General features: G+C 44.3%; 1 protein-coding gene across 2 annotated transcripts in view; it reads left to right on the top strand.

Moving 5' to 3' along the window:
* LOC142924412 (E3 ubiquitin-protein ligase NEDD4-like) overlaps window positions 1–24,607 on the top strand; it is a 43,394-nt gene extending 18,787 nt beyond the window's left edge. The window contains exons 3-5 of one of the 2 annotated variants that reach the window (XM_076066775.1): window positions 21,114–21,195; window positions 22,922–22,960; window positions 24,258–24,607. In XM_076066775.1, the coding sequence (XP_075922890.1) occupies window positions 21,114–21,195; window positions 22,922–22,960; window positions 24,258–24,398 (262 nt within the window). In that variant the 3' untranslated portion in view covers window positions 24,399–24,607. The remainder of the gene's footprint in view (window positions 1–21,113; window positions 21,196–22,921; window positions 22,961–24,257) is intronic. The other variant, XM_076066776.1, reaches the window with a different exon arrangement.
* The last annotated feature ends 648 nt before the right edge of the window (window positions 24,608–25,255 follow it).

Here is a 25,255-nt window from a genome sequence, read left to right as displayed (position 1 = left end):
GAGGCTAGGGTTGGTGGATGTCCAATCTGGAGATCTGGGAAAAAGAGCTTCGTAGGTCATCGGATTTCTCCACTCTAAATAAAGATTATAATTTCTAATTCTTAACGCACAGATGTTGTGAAACTCCCTTCCCATTGGCGTGGAGGAGCCATACCCTGGCTTGCCAACAGAATGCTGTACAGCAAAGTGTGTGTGAAATAGAGTTGCCCTTTAGGATGCGTGGGTTTTCTCTGGGTGCGCCAGCTTCCTCCGACATGCATAATAAACGCTCACTCGTCGGATAAACACGTCTTAATATATAGAGAAATCAGAGCAAGTGTTGATGCTGGCTCGCTGCCTCGCGGCCTCCCAGCTTGTCTGTGGTTCCTCAGCGATTGTGAAATGTAATTTGCATGAACGTCGCTATCTAAAACTAATCGTTAGATTTATTTGTTTGTATATTAAAACACAGTGGAATATTACAAAATAAGTATAATTCCAAGTGAAATGGTCAGTCCTAACTCGTATCCCTTTTACGGCCTAATTTAAAACAAGCTTTTTAAAGGCCACCTCCATCTCTAGTCACTTATAATTATTGTGAAGCGTGTTTACCCAGAAAAACCTCATCGAGTCTCAAGTCTGTTTCAGGAGGGTCCTGCCAAGATATTGCAGTAGGGGGTGATGTTGCTGCTGCTGTGTAATCCCAACTGAGTAATTTGCAGGTAACTTTTCAGCATTGGGATGTTTGGCAAATCCCTGTTCCATTGCATGTTTTTTTTTGCTGTGGGAGGAAACTCGAGACCTTACTATAAACCCATGCAGAACCATGGTAGAACATACTAACTCCACACAATGACGCCCGAGTCGGGAATCGAACTTGGGTGCTTATTGCTGTGAGGTGTGAGTGCTTCCACCGCGCCACCCTGCTGCCCAAATGCAAACCGGATGCAAATGTCCAGATATGTCATTTATAAATGTGTTACTTTACTACTGTACGTGTAAATACGAGGATAGTTTGGTGCTAACGTTAAAAACCGCCACTTTTTTCAAATTTTCTTGCTGTGGTTTTCACACCTGATGATGATTGCTTGTGTTGCAGTTGAAACGTCGTGAGAATTTTTTATTGTTATATATATTTTATTATTTTATTGTTTCCCTTCAACGTGACTTTACCGAAAGAGCTAAGAATAGGAGCGCAGCATTGTTTTATATAACACGAATTATCCATTTCCTACAATGTTTCTGGTTTATGGTTTTTAACGTTGAGGTTACAAAACTGTCACATGGCACCTTGGGACTGTGCAAGAGGAAACCTTTGAACCTGCAGAGCCGTAGCCACTGCAGAGTTCCACAGCCCAGGGAAGTCTCCCCACTTCCTGAGCCATGGCCTGGTAGATGCCGGAGTGCTGTGACGTCAGACGTACGCTCACGGGACTCGGCTGAGCGTTTGACAGAGGAAGTAACTGTTGCTTTGCAAAAGTCTCGGTCAAATGTGGGTATGACTTCATAAGTGATGACTCGGAGGAGGAAATGTTATGGTTTCCTAAGCGGTGGCTTTCAAATGAGGGTTGCAATTGATTATTGAACTGAAAATATAACCAGAACAAAAACCAAAGTAGATGTTCGAATAGCTTGGTGTATATACAGTAAAGCATTTTAGTTTCACCAAACAGTGTGAACGTACGTGAATACGCGCGTGCGGTATGTTCTTTTCACCGTTTTCCTTAATGCGGAGGGTAGTGAGGCGCAGCAGCACATCCGTGATACTGTACTGTGCTCCCACGTCTATCTAGGCTTCCCATTTTCACTCCCTCGTAACGTCCAGCATGCTCAAGTCTGGTCAAATAACCCCCGTAAATCACATTGAGTCAGGAGGCTCTCATCCAGCAGTTGAGTTATAAAGAGGGCTGTACATCGGCATGTTCTGAATTCAGTAATAAAGAATTTTAGTCGATTTTCCATTTCCATAGTTGGCTTTGGTTTATCTGTCAAGTTCACTTTGTACTAATTTTTGAGGTTTATTTTCATTTTCAAATTGCGCAACTTATCTATTCCATAACTTCCCACGGCGACAAAGATATGTTCGTGTTCTTTTGTAACAAATGGTGATTTACATCCTACATTCTAGGCCCAAATCTGATATAATTCAAGAGTCTCTCTGTTTTAAACTTTTGGGATTTCTGTCGAACATTTACAACTTGGGTCATCAGAGGTAAGTTTTGGCCAAACAAAAGTTCAAGCCGTTTTTCATTCGTCGGGTTGGTTGTTTTGAGTGGTTATTGGTCACTGAGCTAAGCCCATCGACTCGCATCATGCGAGACGTGAAGACTACCAGCCAGATTGTACTCTGTCAGTGATCGCAGTGATCACATGCCGACCTTGCCCCCATTCCTCTCTACCCACGTGGGCCATTTTACTTGACGGTGCGATCCCGTGTTGGTGCTTGTGTGCGTGTGAGACCGGATGAGTAAGAGCGCACGTACCTATTGCATACTTGGAATGTGTCTGATGCAATGTGCCTGACATTACTGGGTGCGGTGATTAGTGTATACTTGGTGTATTAAATAAACACGTTTTCGGCCTTGGTTCTATTCTTATCGTAGTGCAATAATTGTCAACGTTCGTATGGATTTTATTTCGATTTAAAGCTTTCGTGACTGCAAGGATTCATCTTCTTTGGTTCTTTCGTTAAAGTCACGTAGAATACGAATAAAATAATAAAATAAAACAATAACATTTTCACGACGTTTCGGCCACAACACAAGTAGCCTTCTTCAGGTGAAGGAACAAAACTGTCGGGACGACAAAGCTCATACGAAGGGTTCGTATGGATGGTGATGTGTCTAATGACAAATGAACATCTATGACTATTGTGCAACTGTAGAGGCTTTGGTGTGTCTTTATTTGTCATAGCCTCCATTCTGAGTAGTGGCCTTGAAGTGACGTTCAGTGTTCTTGAGAGGTAGGTACTTGAGTGCCTAATAAGGGCTTGTTGAGCGAGGCACCTGTTGAACGTGCTGTCATGTTCACTCAGCCATGCCAGTGGAAACCCGTGCATAGCAGTAATATGGTTAGGTAGGGTAATTGCTGTGTAACATTCAGGATACCTGTTGGAGTACACACAACCGTTTTATTCTGTAATGTAATATAATACAACAAAAACATGATTCGATGGTCTAATGTAACGATTCATTCCCGGCCATGGCAAACTTCGGTAGCAAGTGACAGCTGAACTCATCACGGGGCATCCCCCCCCTTGACTGACCAGCCTGGTGAAGCATGGTCAAACAGTCCCGTGGAAGGTGTGGGCCGGCATTTATCTGGCAGTGGGTCTGACGCAGGTCTGTAAATTATAGTGTTGTTATTTTACACTGCTGTGAGGTTATAGTGCGGTGACCGTGACGCTGATTGTGTAGTACAGCCGCCTAAGCGTCGTGCGGGCGAAGACTAATTGTGAAACTCTGTGATTGGCTGCAAACATGGGAGACGCAGATGCTGAAGACGCAGTGTGACTCCAGTGTCGGATGCTTACAAAATAAAAACTGAAAATGACCAATTGCAAACCCACGATCCTGGGGAAAAAATGTTGAGTTTGTTTGCACCCCCGCTCCCCCATTTACCTCCCATCTGCCCCCCCTACCCTTCCCCTCGCCCTTCTCTTTATAGGGCAATTGTATTGATCGTCAAGGAGGCGGCGACATTCCTATAGAGGCCACAGGGTGTTTGAAGGGTGGTTAAAGCAATTAAAGTGTTCTATTGCACTGCCTTATCATTTACAGATCACTTGAGCGCTTAAGAAGCAGCAACAATGGAGGACTGGAATGGGGAAAGTTTCCCATATGATGAAAAGAAAATTCAGTCTTTTCTCAATTTACTCTGGGGTGAAGACCCCCACCACCACACCATGTCTGGTCTTGAGAGGTTTTTCGACCATACTTCATGACACTGGTGAAGTGTAGTGCCTCACTTTAAGCATAATAGTAATCAGAATTAAAATAAATTTGGAAATACAGCAACCCTGGCTCTGCTACAAAATACCCACGTGACATTACCATGAAGCCAAGACATCTAAAATGGAGTGAATGTGTTAGGCTTTGCTAAGTGCCTTTTTAATGCAACTCCTAAAGTAACCCTTTATCCGTCATTGATTTTAGATGAGACACTCGGAAACCTTGTATTAAGATGTACGTAGCACTCAAGTTAAAATAAACCACGACTACTTTGTCTATGCAGCGGACCGCCCGCTCAAAGGATAATTGCTCCAGCCACTCAGTGCAATGGTGGAGAATAGCAAAAGCGTGCAGCTTGCTAAGAAACAGACGTTAAAGACCCTGTGATCCCAAAAGCTCGAGTTGCTCGTTGCCAGAATTCTACATTTCAATGTTGTCCACAGCTAAATTGCACTTTTAGATACCAGATGTAAAGTGCCATTTAGATTAATTCAGTATGCGGGTTTGTTTGAAATATGCGATGTAAATCTGGCTGCCGCCTGATGATGCCGGTTCAAATTACTGGCGGAACGTCGTACTCAGATTGTAAATGTTGTGGATTTACTCTCCAACACACCAGTTTGCTGTACTAGTAACGAATTGGCATGTTCTGTTTACGTGACAAACCTTACTAATTGGCTGTGTCGGGTGGTGGCGGGTTTAACAACACATTTATATTTATGCAATCTAACCCAAAAAAAACCTGCATTATGGATCAACCTTGAATGCAGTAGTGTTATGGTAGCCATTTGAAGATAGATAATTTCGCTGCCATATACAGCCACACATTATTGCAGCACAGCACGAGGTACTGTTGCGTGTTTCTGTTGCGCTTAGCTGCATGGACTTTGGCAGTGTGCAAAAGGTTCTGTTAATGTTTAACGCAAATGAAAACAATAGCAGCTCTGATTGTTCTGCTTGAAAGTAAAATTATGAAAATCAATAGCAAGATGTGATTTAATTTTATTACTTCCAATGCGTCACCTTTTAGCGTTTCCCTAAAATGTGAATTTAATCGGTAATGTGCTTGTATTAAGGTACCAGTAAGCTTCTACGATTTTTGTTATTTTGTTATTTTCTTTGAACCTATCTACGGAACTTTATCGAAAGACCCAAAGAATATACACTCGTTCGTTACACAACAGCAACTAGCTTTTAATGTTACTGCATAGGCCTATTTAAAATACACTGAATGTATGCGCTTACACGCATACAATTGTAACAGTGTTTCAAAATGAGGTGTTTGCACTTATTCGCTTCAACGCTGCGACATCTTGGAGCGACTTCCATATGCATCGGCAATGCAATACATGAGGGCCTCTAACAGGGGACTCAGGGGAATAAGAGGCTAAACCACGCAGTACGTCGATGTATTATATATGGGAACAATTCGTAATTTCGATAGGGGTTTTTTTCCCATCCCCTTAGCCGTTCATATATTCTTGCTCATTCCTGTCCCGTGATTGTCATCGACTCTAACGATGAGTCACGTTGAAGCCCGTTGGGTTTTTTCCAGCAGCGATTGTTTTTAGTCAGGCAGCTTGCCAAAATGAAGAAGACAGTTTGGATAAAAACACTAAACTTTGTGGGTTACTTGTTTAGGGCCTCCTGGTTAACTTTTTGCTAGGATCCATCGGACTTGAGATCTTGGATGTTATCACGTGACATTTACATTATTTTGATTGCGCGGTGAGAAAAAACCCAAACCTAGTAGATGTATTTATTTTTTATTTGAAAACAATTGGTCATTATACATTTGTGGAGCTCACTCATCGCTTCATTTTTTATACATTTCGTACCTTTGTAGTTTCATTGGTTACCAAGTTATTCCACTTTAAGCAGTTTCAGTTTTAAAAAAAATGCACACTTGGGAAATGCTACTGCCATTGCATTTACATTGTGCTAGTCAACATGAAACCTGCACAGAAATGTTTTAATGCTTATTTCTGTATGTATCTATTTGTCACAATTGCATTTGTACAACTCTGTGCATCTCCACTAAATGTCTTGCAAGCACACCTGCCACCGCCGCAGCCGCTTTCACTCTTGCAGCCGCATTTGCCCAACTCGCTACAAGCTTTGGACGCCATCGGAAGTGTTGTCCACACAGGGAGCCATGACTGGCTCTTCTTGTCCAGTGTCCAGCTCCATCCCTCTGGAGACGGTGCTCTTTGTTGGGGCAGGTCACAGGTGCTCCAGATTCCTGCCTGGTAAGCAGCACGCTTTGAGTGCTGCAACAATGCACTTTGGGTTGGCGCAATAATTTCCATCGTTTTTCTTTTCTGGCAGAACATCTCTCTGCGTGCCTCATTGACATAATTCAGGTGGCTGGTCTTGGTATAAGGACGGCTGTAAAGCGTTCAAGCAGTTTGAAGTACTCTGCTTCAACATCCAGCTCGGTGTATGGATTATCCGCCATGAAGTTGAAAGCCTCTGTTACATCGGGATAAGACTTCCAAGCCTGCCATGCTGAGATTTTCCCCTTTCCAAAAAGGAAGACACCGTATGACAGCCTGTGAAACTGTGGAAGATGGGTAAGGCCGTGGATTTGTCTTCTTCTAGAGCCTCGGCAATGGCATTGATGTGAATGTAGCTGAAGTTCCTCCCTGCGCCAAACGCCACCCATGAGTTTGCTGTCGGGCATATTGTGCGTAGGTGGCGGAACTTCCCAATCAAGATGACAATCGCATCGGTATCCATGGTGTGAACCGATCACGGGACAGAGCCACTCTGCAAGGCATCCTGCAAATGAACCAGCATTCTTGTGTCTGCTTCCTCGTGGTTACGTTCTGGCATCCAGCGGTTGGTTCCTCCCATCAAAACACTTTGATCGCATGTAATAACAACCTTCATTTGAGTGGGGAATTCACTGCCTGCTACTTTGTCCGAGAGGATGGCAAAGAGTTCCTGCTTGTTTTCTGGATCAGGCAGAAAATCTTGCCACTTCCCAGGGATCTTGTTCCGACTGGCAACCTTTGTCCTGATGCCTGTCTTCTCTCTTGTGGATTCTTTGATGCTGCTTTCGAGGGAAGGTGTCCAAACTACATCCACTCTCTTGGCACTTCTCAGGTGGTTCATTATGTCGGGAATAAATGCGTCATTGGCATCGTCTCCAAAGGTTGTGATACTGCTTTTGGAGAGGAGGTGCAAGACGGCAGCACCGTCTAGAACTTGCATGTGAAATGTTTTTTGTAGGCTCTGTCTGACATGTGTGTTCAAGTCAAGCTTGCAGATCAGGAGTAACGTCTAGAACTGTGATGTCAATGGAAATTATCGTCTCTCAGTAGATTGTTCCAGACATGCTATCGGATCCGTATCATTATCTAGAACTTGCATTGGAGCCTTTATCTGAGCTGTTTCCACCCAGACAAGTTTGTAAGTCAGATTTTTTTCCCAGACACAGACTGCCTCTGTCAGAGAGAAATGGAGGGTATGGATGATTTTCATGCATGGAAAAGGTACCCATGTCTGTTTCCCTGAGCTGTGGCACAATGTAGAGATGGGAGAAAAGGTTCCCGTCAGTCTTCAAAGTTGTGATCTTGTCAGCTTGTTTGGTTTTTAGTGTGGGCTCAGGGCACTTGAAGAGTCGTAGGGCGTTCTTCTTGATTGTGTAATGAATAGACCGAGTGCAGTGGACGAGCACTGACCTGTGGTAGTCATCGGTACTGATTCTTGCCAAGTGCCTCGACACTGCCGACAGCGTTAATCACGGATTCATTCAGAACATCGCAAGCATCCAAAGTTAGCAGTTCTGGAGTGTCGTTCAGGAAAGGATTGCCCGTTTCACTGATGGTCTCTGCTGTCTGAAGTTCTTTTTATTTGACAGACCCTCCTTGTGGTGGTGTTTTTTATTTTTTTCCAAAAAGCATTCTTCAAACTCATTCGGCAGTCTTGCTTGCTTAGGTCCTACGAGGATCCACTCTTAGAAGGCTGATGGGTTTCTGTAAGTCCTACTGCACCCCCAGAGCCTTTCACCATGTCAATATTTTGCTCGTGGGCCTGATCGATGGGTATGGCTGAGAATCGGTTTGTAGTCTGGGGAACAACCCAATGGTGCAAATTCTTCCTGCATGGAATGAGGTAAGCTTTCCATGTCTCGAATGTGAACAGGGATCAAACGAGCATAGATCTGGTGATCCAGTGCAAAGAACCAAGGAACCAGGGCTTTCAGTGATGTCACATACATTTGGAAGTTTGCTTCACGGTGAGCTCTGATAAAGACGAGACCCAAAAGCTCTAGGCTGAGGATTGTATCCCAGTACTGGAATGTTGGGCTCTTGCTGCTGTCTTGTCTCCAAATCTCTTTTGCTTCATCAGTGTGGGGCTGCTCAGTGCAAGAGAAGAAATCCTGCTGGAGCTTGGCCAAGGCCAAAGCACTAATTTGGTGTTGCTTGCCTGTTCTGGTGAGATGGGGGCTGTGATTAAATGAATCTGCTGTGCCTGAGGAGGCAATTCCTGCCTGTGTTCGTGCAGTGGTCCAACCAGAGTGCTCCAGGTAGTCTCCAACTGTATTCCACGTGGTTATTTAAATGTGGAGACAACCAAACATGATGACACACTTATCATCCCCATGTGTCTGAGGCCAATTCTATTTAATATACTTCGCTAGGCCATACAGCGGAGCATCCATCGCCATTGCAGGAATTTGGCCAGGATTGAGGAATTGCATGGCTTGGCACTGAACATCCATGCCATGCTTGATCATGGTGGCTGTTTGCTACCTTTTCATAGAAAATTTACAAGAGTTGCGTGAGAGCTGCTTGCTTATCCTCCAAGTGGGAGGCATCTTGCAGAGATGCATGGTAGGCTGGCCACACTACATTGTCACCTTTTTCCAATTCCCTTTTCTTGATAATTTCGATTGGCCTCGCGAACAAAAGCTTTTGCTGCATCTTTGGTACCACTCGGTCTACACTAATTGTCTCTTTGCATTGGCAAGCTTTGGCACTGCCACTTTGGTTTCCTTGAGAGCAACAGCTGGAACTGTAGTAAAACTATCAGCAATGAATGGCACTTCTTTGTGTCTGCAGAAGGAAGTCGAATTGCTTCTCGGCAAAGTCCCACGTTCAACTGGGTTGGAGACTGAAACGGGCTAATGCCTGTGCCATGGAATTAACCTTTAGCCGTATTGCTTGAAGGGTTGTGATCAGCTTGTCCAAGGCACCAACAGTGATGAGACGGACTGCATTTGCCAACTGCTTCTCAAGCTGCAAGATTTTGATGACCTTTGGGTGACCTTTGGGAAACTACTATTCTACATCCATCATCTTGAAGTGCAAATGACTTTGTCCAGTGGTGTTGGACAGCGTTAATCTCCATCTTAAGAACTTAGCCCTGCTCCTAGGAGCGTTCTTTCACAAGGCAGTTACTCCAATTTCAGTGTGTCGCTTTTCTCAAAGTGGTTTCTTTAACTCAAGTTGTGGAATGACCTCTCAATTGAGATCGGAGAAGCTGATAGTTTATTCGCACTTTAAAAAGGCTGCTGTAGAGCCATCTCTTTGGTCTAACATGATTCCCTGGTGGAGTGATCTGGCCCTCACCTTGGCATCAGTCATTGATGGTCGATTTGTGCATGGAACTCACTTTTGTGCTCGTAATTGGCGGTTCATAATCCGCGTTCGTGGGTTTCTAGTCTGCATTTTGTGGTCTCGTGGTGGTCTGGGTTCATTGGTTTGTGAAATCAGGTGTGTGGGTTCCTCGTCCAGGTTTAATGGGTTCATAGCCCAGGCTTGTGGGTTCGTAGTCCGAGTATCGGGTTTCTCAGTCCAGTTTCTGCGTATAGGGTGATCGTGGTGCAGCATGCTGGTCGACGTTTCGTTCAAGTGGAGTGTGGCATGAACACCGTCTGATAAGGTGTTGCTGTTTTTAAATTTAGGCTAAATATGCACTTTATAATCTGTTTAATGGAAGTTGAACTTTGTATGCTTTTTACTATGCGTTTGTCAAGTTTGAATAATGTAATGGTTGTATTTGCACGTGAAGCTCTCTGTGACGATTTTGCTGTGGAGGCCGCTATATTAAATAAAGTTAGATTTTTTTGAGAAGGTGACAACACGCTTTGTCCGTGCGAAACGACAATGAATGTCCTCAAATCGGCGGCCGAATGGCCGACAAAGCTATCCCGGCCTGCCGAGCTACCGCTCGAACGGCCCTGCCTTCCTAAGGCCAAAGAAAAGGGAACGTTGGGCCCCCGTCACTACGAACAACGCAGTTGAAAATTGCGGGCAAAATGCGACACCACCTCTGGAAATGTGTGCGAGTCATTGAGCGCTAGCTAGTTCTGGTGGCTATATATATAAAAACAAGTTTCACATTTTTCATTTATATTGTCTGACTTTTATCGACATTCCTATACATTTGTTCTCCAATGCATCAATTTTCAAATTAACCGAGCTGGGGGGTTCAACTTGCCTACGGAATTTTGAGTTCGGATATCCTTCTTAAGTATTGTTACTCTGCATTGATAAAACATCTGAATGCATATGTACCTTCTGTTGCAGTGCCATTCCTTTTACATCATACCATGGACTGCTTAATCGCTACTTGTATTTCACAGTCCATATGTAATTTTGCATAAGAATACATGTTTCAGCAAGATGTTTATTGTGTGGTTTCGAGGTCAAACATGATTTATGGTGCACCAACTAGGCATTCCATTTCTCAGCTTGTATGATTGAGGATAAAGACAAAACCCCAATAAGAGCAGTCACTGTGGTAGTCTTAAGTTTAAACTCCCCCCTCCCCCCCCAAAAAAATATATTTGGCATGGAGCCTGTGTATTTCCCATCTGCATTTGCAAGTTTATGAAAGCCACTAGAGACCATTTCTACACAGCTGGAGTGTTTTCAACCTTCGGTGCATTGCACTGCGGCCCTTTTAAAAAGTGCATTAATGAACTAGATAATGGATGCCTGCAAGTCCAAAGAGATTCCATTATATTTGCTGCAGTTACATTATGACTTTTTATACATGAATAACTGAGTGAACAGTCTTGAGGCAACCGCCCCTGCTTTGTACCATTTTTAACATCGTGTAAAGTGAAAACATCAACACTTTGCTGTAATTTTTATGTCAACGACAATGTTGTTGTGGAGCATGCAAGAGCTTGGAACTGATATATATATGACAAAGATTGACAATAGGAAATGGGAAGTCACTCTTGTTGAATTGTCAGCGAGGGGAGGGGGGATTGGGAGGAGGGGATGACACATGCAGTCTTGGTGGCGAGCGCCATTTGGTCGCTGCTGTGTATGGAAGCTAATGTACAGGTACGAGGCCTCGTTAAAGAAGCTCGCTGCGCGTGGTGGATGACCTAATAATTCCATGATACCCTTCACTCCGGTCCAGGGACATGGTCGCCTTACACGAGTCCACGTTCTCGACGCACCGCTCAAGTCACTGGTCCAGCCACCCATGACGACGTGTGCGTGGCACGGATATGTCACGTGTGGCCTCTTAGTTGCCGTGGAGATCATCTCTACGCCGATTGTATTCGTAAGATCAACACACTTATACTATGACACATTTAACCCACGACGGTGATGCATGATATATTTGTATCCTTGGTGCAGATGGCCTAGAGAGGTGACCTGATTTGAATTAAGTGTATATGCTGTTTATACAGCTCGAGACTTCCTGTCGCCACCAAGCACGAGCGCTCGAGTACAAGTTGGGTTTTTGCTTCCCCATCGTGGTCGGATGCACACCTCGTGGTGTTATTTCACGGTCTCCGTTAAGTTAATGGGAATTTACTTTAACTCGGCTGGCTTTAGAGCTCAAAGTGGGTGATGAGATTTATGGGCAGCAGCAGATTACGCTGTTCAATAATTAATCAGCATAATTCAATACCTAACTTCTTTTTTCAAGCTGAAATTATTGCGCGAGAGCAGACCAGTCGTGACTATGTTGGTGAATGCGTGTTTAAAAAAAAATTGGTTTGCAGTTACAAAGTTTCACGTCGCGGGTTTCAGTTTTGTAATTGAAACCATAAAAAGTGTCGATTCAAACTAAATCCTGAGTGATGCCGTAGCTGCACTTTTTAAAAATACAATAATTGTCCCTTATTTATTGCAAGCCCATTGAATGTAACATATTTGAGACGTTTTATCATCTTGTTAACTATGCTGAAGTGGAGTGCTCTTTAGTTCAGTTTTTAATATTTTATCATTTTACTCTGGAAAGAAAATTACTTTTATTTTGTTCCAGGTGGTTGTTTAAGAAGTGGCTAACATTTTACTATTTATATTTTGGGAATTTTCTATAAACTATAAAACTATTTTTATGTTATCAGGTAAGACCCACTGAGTTATGTATCTTCTTTTCAGAAGCGACCTGACCACAAATCATAGCTCAACGAAGTGGCTTATCACGTCGTCCATTATAGCATCCAGAAACTCTAAACGCGTGGTGTTAACTCTAAATGTGGAGGAAAAAAAACGGAGGGCCCGGAGTTAAATCCACACGGCCACGGGGAGAGAGAAACGCAAACTCCAAATATAGTGCAGGCGTCAGGGTCGGGATGGAACCCACGACTGCCTGTATACCAGGCGAGGTAGTTAACATCTCTCCACCGTGGATTTATACCAGTGTGATTCTTTAGCTTAAATATATTTTCTGAATATATTTCGGACGAGCGCAGGTGGTCCGTTTTTAAAGTAAATTCAGGGGCCGCGTGAGTTTGAGCACAAGCATTTCCCTGGCAATGAGATTCATCATGAACCACGTACTACCAAATGGGTGGCTGGTAGCTACTTTCATTAATCGATCAAGTATCAATTCTGGGAGTCCATTTGTTGGTCATTTTGTCAATCGTCAGCTATTTGTGTTAATTGAGTGTGTGGGGTGTGTGTTGACGGTTTGTGCTCTGTAAAATGTAATATCCACGTGACTCGGTCACATGAACACGAATGGAAAACTGCCCAGCGAGTGCCTCACTCGCTGGGCAGTTAACCGAAGGAACCCGAGTTGGCCTCCTGGCGAGGGTGGCGAGTATCAGAACCGGACCTGGGTCTCGTCCCTCCTCCCCTCCGTCATCATACTCGTGTAGACCAGCGTGGTGATGTATGGTCAAACAACCCCCATGGACCGACATGCCATAGGGAGGCCTTGACTCAGTATTTGATTAACAAAGGGTTGATAATATAATTATTATTGTTGTAGTATTTTTCACCGGAGGTAACATTTATGTAAAGCAATAGTGGAGAAACCCCACTAGGTGCGATTGGCTTGCCGCTTCCTGCCTCATCCTGAGAATACTGTACGTGTTCAAACTGCATTTGTGAAAAGACAAACTTGATCTCTTGGATGTAAATTAGCATTACCCTCTAATTAATTATTTATACTCATTTGGTTGGATTGTTGTGGGACTTGACTTTTTTTCAAATTAATATTTGATGTTGCAAAAATGTTTACATTTGGCATCGTTATGTAAGTCTTATTTGGATAGCATCCATGACATAATTAATGCCTTATGTATTCCCCATTACTTTTTATTACAAAACCCCCAGCGGTTTTCTCCATACTCAGACTAGAATGGGAAAGTGCTCACTTCCATTATCAGCCCAAATACAGGAGTTGAATGTGTCTCTCATTCCCATACTGGATATAGTGATACAGCCATTGTTGACTTCCCATAGAGTAATACTTTAATTTATCAATCACATCTGTATAATGGGGTGAATCAGCCACGAACTCAGTGGCTTTTCCGATTGCGAGTCAAATCCGCACGTGAATGATCATATAATATTTATGTTTCCCCAGGTAGGCCACACTGAAGCGGAAGACTTTTTTTAAGATGGTCCTGCATTGAGATGTTTGGCAAGCGTCAATGCATAATACGTGTTTTTTTAGCTATGGGAGGAAACTGGCGAATCGAGAGAAAAACCCATCCACAACAGGGGGAGAAAATACACAAACACCACGCAATAAGAGAAAATACACAAACGCCACGCAATTAGAGAAAATACACAAACACCACGCAATAACAGAAAATACACAAACACCACGCAATAAGAGTGCCCGAGTCAGGAATCGAACCCAGCAGCTTTTTGCTACGGGGCACTTGCAAGTGTCACGACTACGCCACCCTAGCCGCCCGGGCTCCGCTCATTGTCATCGCACGCAGGGTCCCCATGCTGCCAGCAACACATGGCCTCTTACCTTACTGATGGATATTTGATATGCGTATGAATTAATGAATTACTCCATAATGGGAAGACAATTTTATTGGAATGTTTATATTAATAAAACAGCCGGTAAAGTGAACATACTGAAAATTATAGTTGCGCAAAACATACAAAATCTTAATGGATACTCGTCCATGAATACTGTATAATACGAAACACAAAATAGTTTGCACTGAACTAGGATCCATATTCGGCAGTTAACCAGCATTGGCTCAAGCAAGCCTGCCTGCTAATGAGACGATGAATGTCGAAAACCAGTCCATGGTTTGCTTGTGTTAAACCAATGTTGGTGGGACGGATATGTTAAGTAAGCATACTGTCTGCCTATTGCATTCGTGCTACAGTTGTCAATATTCGATAAGGAATGACCTAATGTGTAGCTGGCATCTTCGTGAAGCATATCCCAGCCCACCCACGTGACCTGTTGAGCTTGTTCAGTTGCTCATACCGTCGTGTTTACATTGGACATGCGTGAAGATAATGAACACGGACGTACTGAGTATGGGTAGTTGTAGGTGGGTAAAATAAAAAGTAGAGAACATTTCCGCAATGAGGGACTGATGGCTGGAGGTACGGGGTTGGTGTTTCCCATATCCACAGGGTGCATGTTGCTTGTTGATTAAGCTGGGGGTTTCATGTCGGGGTGGGTATAGTGTTGATTGCGCTTGAGGTATGCTGGCCGATGTTAAGTATACTAGCCAGAGTGGGTTGTGCTAGAGGGTGTTATCGCAGGGGGCTCGTGTGTTCATTGGCTGGGGTTTGTTTTTGCCACAGTGAGGTGTGCTGACAGGTCTATGTGACATGCTGGCCAGGGTGTGATGTACAGGATTGGTAGCAAATATACCCTTAAAGATTGTGCGTGCCGGTTGTTGAGTGGTATGCGGTCATGGGTGAAGTATACTGGCGAGTGTTAGGTGCTGGCAGCCATGGGATGTGTTAGGTTGGGTGAGATATGTTTTCTGATGTTGGAAGTCAGTCCTACAGCAACAGAATCCTGGCTGTAGACACAAGGATTGCTGGCAGATGTGTGGTGTGTGACGTTGTTTTCCAACTAGAGCTGAGTTTCTCTTGTATAGGTTTTACTATATATACGCACACGACTAATTATTTGGTTATTTTGCTGCATTGGCAGTGGTGCAAATGCACAAATAACGAAAGACTCAACACCTTCGTCAAATCTGTGACCTTAAAAGGAAAAATGTATAATAGGTGTCTCCTATTATATTTTTAAAGAGTATACTGTATATTTTGTGAATTAATGCGTTTCCTCTGCAGGCCACAGTGGTATTGATGAGCGTGTTGCGTTTTTATAGCTTTGTGGAGGCAGTACATCTAGTACCATGATTGGCCATCTTTGATCATGATAATCCTGAGCCACAACGGTTAAGGCAGATGTCGGGTCACTATAGTTGTGTGTGGCTATAGCTTGTTATGATTGTCGCTCAATGTGGTCAATGTAAACAAAGACAAAGATTCCCTTTATAGCCTGACATGCTGTAGGGGTGAGTTGTTAGAGAACACCTATGCAAGCCAAGAGCGGCATAAGATAAGGGGTGGTGTAGCCAGCACAACGCCCGGCCGCCTTTTTCTACCAAGTGCCGATGTTTGCACACCGCATCGGGTAACTCGTTTGAGGCTGAGTTGACTCGGAGAAAATCCATCACCGGTTCGGATAAATATCGCTGGTTTTGGCCATCGGTGGGATTCCAACTCGGGTCACCAATTCATAGTGCAGTGCACTGACCACTGCACTACTACTTGAGTACTGCTCTACCGCTTGCTGTGAACCCGCACACAGATGCACTCGGGTTGACCAAATGGTGTTGAATTTTTTTTAATGCCCAAACGCACGCCGATCTTTGTTTCATTTCATTGAACTTTCTTTGGTTGTGACCCAGTATCCATCTGTCTTTCTCCAGTGTTCGTTATTGAATTGTAATATAACATCCCCTCGTTTCCTACCAATGATCGCCTCGGGATACTAAATTTCCCCTTCCCAAGAAGGCAACGTAAAAATTGTGCTTCATCACTCACGGCGCTGTGGCTGCTGACGGTTCCCATCTCCCCGTTGCTACGCATTGACCCTTGTCCTGTTTTTGATTAAATATCTACCCCATGTCGACTGCAAATCATTTAATTTTCTGCGGTAATTTTTGTAAGGAATGGGTCTTTCATTTTTGGGCCATAGGAGAACCGTGTCCTGGCTCTAGCAGAATTGTCCCTTGTTTTTTTTAATTGTCCCCTTTTCTCTCCGCCTGATGACGACGACCGCTTGTGTTGCGAACGAAACGTCGTGAGTTTTTTGTGTTTTTTTTTATTTTGTTGTTTTCTAGCAACGTCACTTTACCGAAAGAACAAAACGAATGTGTCCCATTGTTACTTTCAACCCACCTGAAATTTCCATGAATAGTTTTTCTCAAATCATGCATGACGAGGTGAAATATATTTTGGCACGACAACATCGTGTGGAAGTCTGGCGTCAGAAAGGACTGATGCTCGTATCTACGCTAGTCACAGCAGTCCAAATGTAGCCGATTTTATTTCAAATAAATGGTTGCGTTACCTCTTAGTCTCAAAGTATCTCGTGTGGCAAATCTTTGAGAGTTTTCTTCATAGAAGCAGGCAAGAGGATGTTCCGTCAAGGGAATGGAGCGGTAAATTGTGCTCGTGTATACACGTGAATAGTTAACTTTGCCGTTTGAATCACATGAGCTCTGGTGTTAAGCACGGGCCTGAGGCACAGAGGGGGGGAGGGGGGTGGCTGGCCCCACAGCACAGCTATGGATCCCTTTTTGGGGGGGGCAGGCTTGACCACTACGGGGGAGGGGAGATCTCCCTCTTCACAAAGCCCCCCCGCCCCCCCATCGTAAAAGTAACGTTCGCCAGGCCAGTACATGGCAGCAGAGGGCGGCGTAGCAAAATCCATTGTTGTAACGTACTTTGCTCCCACACCTATGCTCCCCGTATTCACAAAGCAGCATGGTGAAGTATGGCAATATCAGCCCCACCACTCACACGGTGTTTCGATGCTCTCATCCAGCAGTGGATTGACAGTATGCCTGTACGTGCCACTGGAAGACCTCTCTCTGTCCTTGGCTCCCAGTGTATAGGCCCAGCTTCAGGAGTTGACCTCGCTCTGCATCGAGGCTTGTAATGTAATTTGGGATTTTACCATGACATCACGTGACGCATATATCTTTCGTCTTTGTGTTTTTTTTTTTTACGTCAGAGTTACTTTTTTTTACAGACCTTATTGGAAGATGTTCGTTTATTTACACTTTCTCAATGTATTTCTTGGACCCACTTTTGTGTACAACGTTTTGTCTGATGTAATTAATATGACAGCGCCACCGAGTCGGAGCCACTTGGGGTTCCGAGTTCTCTAATTTAGATTGTCGGTTTTCCTGTCATTTCTCTTTAAGAGCGGCACACAGCTGCGAGTAGATTTTCATGATGAGTTATTGTGGATACCCCAGCTACCAACTTGCCTGGCTGTACTCAGTAGGCAAACTCTCTCTCTGGTGTGCCCGTATTCATGACCTACAGCTTCTTGCACCTTATTAAGATTTCAGATGTAGTGTTGACAACCAGGATTCCTTTGGTATTCCAATTTTGCCTTTGGAAAGGATTATTCGTTTCGTGAAACCACTGCGCAAACCCCATAAACATATGCCAGCATCACCAGGTGTCTATCCTGGTGTCCATGTACGTGTAGCTGCAGGCTGCTTGGACTACCCTGGATGTGTCTGGAGAGAGACGCTGTGCTCCGGTGGGTGAAGGGGGAGTGTTGGATATGAGCAGGAGGCAATTTGCTCGGTGGTTTCCAGGTGTGATGATTGACACTGAGACCTTCCGAGTAACAAGCCGCAGTAACGGTAACAAAGGCCTGGCTTGCAAAGCAAATACTAAACCTTGCTTTGCACTAACTTGCAAACGCACACGTTTTCAAAAAATGTGCTACAAAAGGAGACCATCAGAACGTTGCAAGAATTACTTATAGCAGCGCATCGGTCGGGACTGCTTGCAGCTGTGGAGCAGGTAATTTCTGCAACATCTTTTTTTTTAAACCAGCATATCCCCCCAAGGCCCCACTTTATGAATGCAACATGTGCTTTAGCTAGCGAGGGGACATTTTATATCAAGAAACGCATGGGAAAAAAGTATTGTCCTATCCCCACCCCCGTTTTTCATTGTACCTCATGCCATTTTGGAACCGCAAAACACAATTGTCATAATTTTCAGTGCATTTAAGGTTATGGTTTAAAAAAATATGTTTTGGTTTCATGCACTATGGGACTGCGATGGATCCATTCAAAACAACGTGATTTTGTCCACAGAGAAGGGTAAATGCTTGTGGCCCAGGGCGCTGACATGCAGATCTTTATCGGAGGTGTGCCTAGTCAAGTGATGGCCACTTTAGTGAGAGTCGAGGAGTCGAAACATTATTTTCCCTCTTTTCAAAGTTTACTCACCTGTTCACATTTCCTGCGTAGTCAAAACCCTCGTGGTGGATTAGTGTATTTTAACTTTGCGAGCTCTCAAGGCGTGCTTAGAACTCTAACACCCATTTGCTTTTGATACCACTTATTTCCTTGAACTAATTCTAACTGCTCTGTATACCAATCCATTTGTTAAACACGGCATGTATCTCACAATATAATCTCTTGTAGCCATACCCGTTCTTCTATTGTCAATCCGGCCAACTATATTTACATACAAGACAAAGATTTCCCGTATAGCCTTAACCGACTGTTGGGGCAAGTGCTGTTAGCGAGCACCTATGAAAGCCAACAGGGTACTCGAGGGAGTGGGTGGCCGGCACCACACCCGGCCGCCTTTGCCTCCCCAGTGGCATGTTTACACACCACACCAAGCACTCATTTGAGGCTGAGTGCCTAGGGGAGGCCCACGACCGGTACAGGTAATCGTACTGGTATTGGCTGTGAGCAGAAATCAAACTCGTGTCGCCAGGTTGGTAGCGCAGCTCACAAACTGCTGCACTACCACTCCCCGCACATTTACATCCGCGCGCGCGCACACACACTTTGGTCTTTCTTCCCAGTGTTTTCCCACCCCTTCTATCGGCCTCGCGTCACGAGATGATCCGTTGAGAAACTTGCCGACCCAGTGCAAGAACAGCCACTCCAAGAGGCTGGTGCTGACCCTCTGCAAAACCAATCCAGAGGCCTTTTTTAACTTCACGCCACAGGGGACGGCATCTCCTTGCACTCTTCTACAATTTGGTGTTTTCGCGTGACAATGAAACCGATACTTTTAATGGCCAGAGCTGGAACATGGGAAAATGTATGTTTTTTTTAAATATATATGATCCGTGTGACTTTTTGTCTATCACAAACTAGATGACATCTCTGTGATGGCATTGATCTGATTTTTTTACTTTTTTGGTTTTTATTCTGAATAAAATAAATGTATCCTTGGTGCTATTAAAGTTAGCTTGTGTTATTTGTATACAATGCGGTCATACGTAATGCCGTGTAACTGCTATCTCGATTGGGATCGTTGCTCTCTGTCATTGACAGCGATAAAAAAAAAAATTCTGTTTAGATCGCATTTCATGTGCCCTGGCGTAATGTGATAAGCGTTTGCAGTAGGTTTAAATTAAGAAATGTGGTTCTATCTGGCGTTGGCCTGTTTATATTTGTTGTTTGTCTTGTGTTAGATGTTATTCGGCTTAATTTACTTATTTTGTGAATGAATGTTTATCTGCTAGAATGTAAATGAAAAAGTTACGTGAAGGCATTTTAGTAGATTACATATCGGGGGATATTGGATTTTCATGATGAACAAATGAGTGTGTGTCACCTCATGTCGTGCTCGCCTTCTTCATCGGTGCTCGCTAACAGCACTTGCCCTGAAAGTATGTTAAGGCTATACGGGGGATCTTTGTCTTTGTGTCACCACTTAAGTGACTTCATAAAAGTTAACGAACATTTATTTCACATTGCAATTTATTTATTTTCATTCTTTAGAAATGTGAAAATCACTAACCTGACTCAACAGTTAACAGCAACTCATTGCTACATGGACAAAATTATGTACAGAGAATTAACTTTTAAATATTTACCAATTACTAAGTAGGTGAAACATCTCAATGTTTTTAAACGGTTGGCATATTTTTATTTGGCTAAACCGCATAACTCAAAAGTATCTAAAACAACTAGCAACAGCTGACATGGCAAACTGTGACTCGTGCATTCACATAGCAATGTTCTGCCCAGAGGTGATTTGGAGCAATTGATCACGTGTCGCATATTTCTACTTGCTCGCTGCATCCTAACGGAATAACCTTTACTTGAATAAACATATGGAACATATCTATTTTTTTTGCCTGGTCGTGTGGAGGATTAATTTTCGTAAGAAAATGTAATTTTACTTTCATCCTATTAATATTTCCCCCCAAAATGCCCCGGAGGCTGGAGTGACATTCTCCGGCATGTCTACAACAGTGTGCGAAAAGTGTTTGCAGCCTCGGCAAAGCGAAAGCAAGGAATTGTATACACAAAAGATCGTTATTTAACGAGCTAAGAGCCCAAAAAAATACACATCACTCTTTGCCAAGAGGGACCTTGCAAAAGTTTAATGAAATCACAGATACTGTTTTAAAAGGTGCTAAATGTTAAAAGCAAATGTCAAACAATAACAAAGCATACCAATTTATATTTGACCCACTTTTATGCTTAGTACACATTAGTCTAGTCAACATTCACTGGCATTTTTTGAATGTTAAAAAATCTGTAAACTACTGCAGAGTTCGTGCGATGAGGAATGTGTGCATATTGAACTTCTTTCGCACCGTACGTAGCCAACCGTGCTCATGAGAATGAGAGCGGTGTGAGGATGGTGGTTTTTGTGTCGTGTGTGCCTTGCCCCCCCCCCTTCTACTCCGTGTGGTCTTCTCTAACCGTACTTTCCGCCTTCCTCCCACTTGTCGCTCCTCCAGTGACCCCTACGTGAAGGTGGCGCTGTACGTCGCCGAAGAGAACCGGGAGCTGGCGCTCGCGCAAACCAAAACCATCAAAAAGGTGGCTACATTTTGACTTAAAACTTTCGTGACTGCAGGAATTGCTTCGGTAAAGTCATTTGACCTTCCCGAAAGTCACGTGACTTTACCGAAAGAACCAAAGAATAAGAAGGTGGCTGTTTACTTATTTGGAAATCACTCTGGGTTTTTTGAGTTTCACAAGTACCCAATTACGTGCCATTGTCAATCTGGCTTTAAGTGTATTTGTGTGTCGTGTGTATGCTCGCAAAGTGTTTGCGTTTCCATCAGGTCCTATGAAGATGTTTGCTTCATGTGGCTTTGCTGGACAGTTTTTTTGCGGTAGAGCATGATTGCGTTGTGCGTGTCTCCGTGTCTCGACGTGGAATCGTTGGTGCATGTGCGTGACAGTCTGGTCACTTTCGCTTCACCGTCACCGCTTGCGTGAATAGATAGTTGTGATTCGAGAGTACTGAGACTTCTCCGCCAGTCAACTTTACGGCAGGAGTACATCTGCGAGCTCTTAACAATAAGATGACCGAAGCTGTGATACACAGCCAGTGGGCTTAAAAGTGAAGGCTTTTCCTTCGCCAGTGTTTTTGGCAAAGCAGATAAAGAAGGAAAGCTGTGCGAGAATTTCACGAATCTCGGCGCGCACACACGCCACGGGAAGCGTCATTGCTGAAGGAGGTGCACGAGGTAGGGGTGCAGAGGCTGTGGATGTTGCCCATACAGGAAAGGAAAAGTTACATAATTTTGAACCCTAATAAGTTGCAGCAGGAGGTGGTGAGAAATATTTTAAAAAAGAAAAACTGACCAATAAAGTCGCAAATTGGTCACACGTGCCGCTTTATTTTGTCCAGTCTTTACGTAATCGCCCTGAAGCCGACGCAACGGCCATAATTGTGCAAGTAATCTCTACAGTTGGGGGATTAACACTTTTTCATACAAAACGTGAGTTGTGTGCAGTTTAATAAACTCTCGCTCCTGAACACCTTTTACATAAGCGACAGGAACATATCGCACAGTAACCCCTAACGGTATTATGCAAAGGTAAGAGAAGTAACTGGAGTTTTGGAAGGATTGCATAATGTTATGTTGGAGACATTTTAATAAAGTCCCAAATATGTGCCCCTGTTACTTCTTCCAGAAGCTTTTGAATAGGCAGCTTTATCCTAAGCACACAATAATAATCGGATTCTACTCCATTCACAGCATTTAAATGTAAAGAGCTTAAGTATGAAGAAATAGACTTTTCTGTAATTTCCAACAAACACATTTGGTAAAAAGTATTCACATTGTCTACATTTTTATCTCATCCATGGCTCCTGATAAATATTGACAGATGTATAAAGACAACAAACCTCTCCCATCGCAAATGTCTCTCTGCGGGGCATTTCACAGCGTGGCTAACGTGCCGAGTATGTGCTGCGGGTGATTTAATGTTTAAAAGGCTGGACGATGGCACGAATTTGGGGGTAGAACACTAAACATGAAAATACTAACATCCGCTAAACAGATTTTAAAACATTAGGAATATGCACTTGTCGACCTGGCACAGCCATCTCTCGGCGAAGCCAAAATGTGAATGGTCAAAACGCCTCGTGTTTATCTTGTTGATTTGTTTTCGATGTGACAACCGGTTCACAAGTGACATCGCCGACTGACTTTCTCCACGTCAGCTCGGGGTGTGGCGTGGCAGGGTTGGTCTGGCTTGATCCAGCGTTCATGGCGGTGGCGGTGTGTGTCTGTGTGGTGTTGTTTTTCAGTCCTTGAATCCAAAATGGAATGAGGAGTTCTACTTCAGGGTGAGTGCCCTCCCTTCCCTTGCCGGCTATCCTTACTCCGCAGGCCCGCACGCCCCCCCCCCCACGTCCGTGTCTCTAAGAGTAGTTTTCCACTGCTTCGGCTGCCGTCCTCTGTGCATTGGTGCTCATTAAGCGGAGCAGTCATTTGTATCGGCACAGCGAGTACATGTGGACAGTTTAGCTAGCTTTGTTCGGAGAGAAATGGCGAGGGGTGGGGATTATAAATAAATGAGGTGGTTGATGGAGATGACAAATTAACTTGGTGCGAAAAGCAAGTAAATCGTGACCAAATGAACAGGCTCACGTGTTTTGGTGTTGACTGAATACAGATGGCCAGTTAAACTGTTTGTGGCGTTTGTGTTGGGGAATTAAAAAGAAAGCACAAGCTTAGTGGGGCCTCCTTTGACTGAATAGTTTTTGGCCATCAAGTGGTGAGACTGATTACCAACACCTGTTTGTCGTTAGTTTATGCGCTGGAAGCTACTAATCGTGGTGATGGATACTGTATGAACATTAACTCTGTAATTCATATACATTTTTTTGGTTTGGCCAAGTGGTATATTTACGCCAAAATGCTCACATTTACAAAGCTATTACTTGTACATTCTAGTGTATTGAACAAATGCAAGTGAGCTGCTTCGTCTTATCTTTGTAAACAACACAATCTTGACGTGTGGTGAATAACATGAATTTCGGCACAATTTTACCACGTGGCCAAACCCAGAAATAAATATGGATAATTTGCATTGGCTACGAAAATCACCCGGAACACCCTCATCCTCTCTCGATGTCGGGAGGCTAAATCAGAGTTGAGGCTGAATAGTCCTGAAATGGGTGACCGCCATGTACCGAGACCAGGTGTCGCAGGCCCGTGGTGCTCTGTGGAGGACATGCGAGGGCGTCAAGAGGGCAACGCAGCAAATCCTTTGTTCTGTCGGACAATGCTCCCACGTCAATGCTCCCCACCTTTACCAACGCACACTGACCAGCGTGGGGAAGTATGGTAAAACACCCATGAGCCCCCACACGGTGCGGGGAAATCCTCGTCCAGCAATGGATTGACAAGCGGGTAGTGTGTGTGTATGTGCACGTTAACAAAATGGTCTAAGGAGTCTTACACAGCTTTGTAAAAGATTTATAAACGATCTTCCTGCAGTTGCTGCTGTGAGTAGTGATGTACGCACCACCTGATCATAGCACAGGATCCTGCAAGGTTGAAATTTTTTCCAAAAAAGAGATTATTTTTTTTTATTTTGAGGTGCCTCTTCAAAGAAACTGATAGCAGGAATTAAACCAGTCCGACAGATGTTCTGCAGGTGGAATAGCACGCGGTTCCTCGACTGCCCGCGTGTGCCACCCTGAAGAGCAGGGACGAACGCTCACTGCACCACACGCCACTCCTGCATGGCCCGTCGGACTGCAGTTCCCGTGCCCCTGACATTGCAGTCATTGCACGGGGGGTTGCGCGCACACACACACACGTACGCTCCTTTTGCGTGAAGATGGCAATCGCCACACAAATGCATCGAGCCACTGCACTACATTCAAGAGTCCAAAAACCGTCCTACGCTTTTTAAAAGAAAGAAAACCAACCGGTTTGGCGAGGGAATTCTTGTCAAAGAAATAAACGTTTCAGACAAAAACAAACCGTCTCCTTGACCTGGCCTCTCTGACCTGATTTAGGAAACTATTTTGATTTCTTTGCACACTTGATTATTTTGATTGTGAAACAACAAATTTGTTTCGTGATAACGAATGCGCGTTTAATATCGGATCTTACAATTTCACACACTGGGTTTGAAACTTTGCTGGTGTATTATGACAGATAACAAGTGGCAGTCCTGTGCACAGCGGGTAAGCCCTGGGATCCTGGGGGCTGTGCATGCCGCAGAGTTAATTTAAAATGTACGTTTTATTTGAAACATATATTTGTCTAAGGACACTGCTTCCTCTCACGCGCCCACCTGGCTCACTCGCCCACCGGCTCACTCACCCACGCGCCCACCTGGCTCACGCACCCACCGGCTCACGCACCCACCGGCTCACTCACCCACCGGCTCACTCACCCAGCGGCTCACTCACCCACCGGCTCACTCACCCACGCGCTCACGCACCCACCGGCTCACGCACCCACCTGGCTCACTCACCCACCGGCTCACTCACCCACCGGCTCACTCACCCACCGGCTCACTCACCCACCGGCTCACTCACCCACCGGCTCACTCACCTACCGGCTCACTCACCCACGCGCTCACGCACCCACCGGCTCACTCACCCACCGGCTCACTCACCCAC

The sequence above is a fragment of the Petromyzon marinus genome, chromosome 13 (assembly GCF_048934315.1).
Source record: "Petromyzon marinus isolate PM22_M1 ecotype Great Lakes invasive population chromosome 13, UKy_Petmar_22M1.pri1.0, whole genome shotgun sequence".
NCBI lineage: Eukaryota > Metazoa > Chordata > Hyperoartia > Petromyzontiformes > Petromyzontidae > Petromyzon > Petromyzon marinus.
Note: the sequence above shows the minus strand (reverse complement) of the source record. Positions and strands in the feature narration are given on the sequence as shown.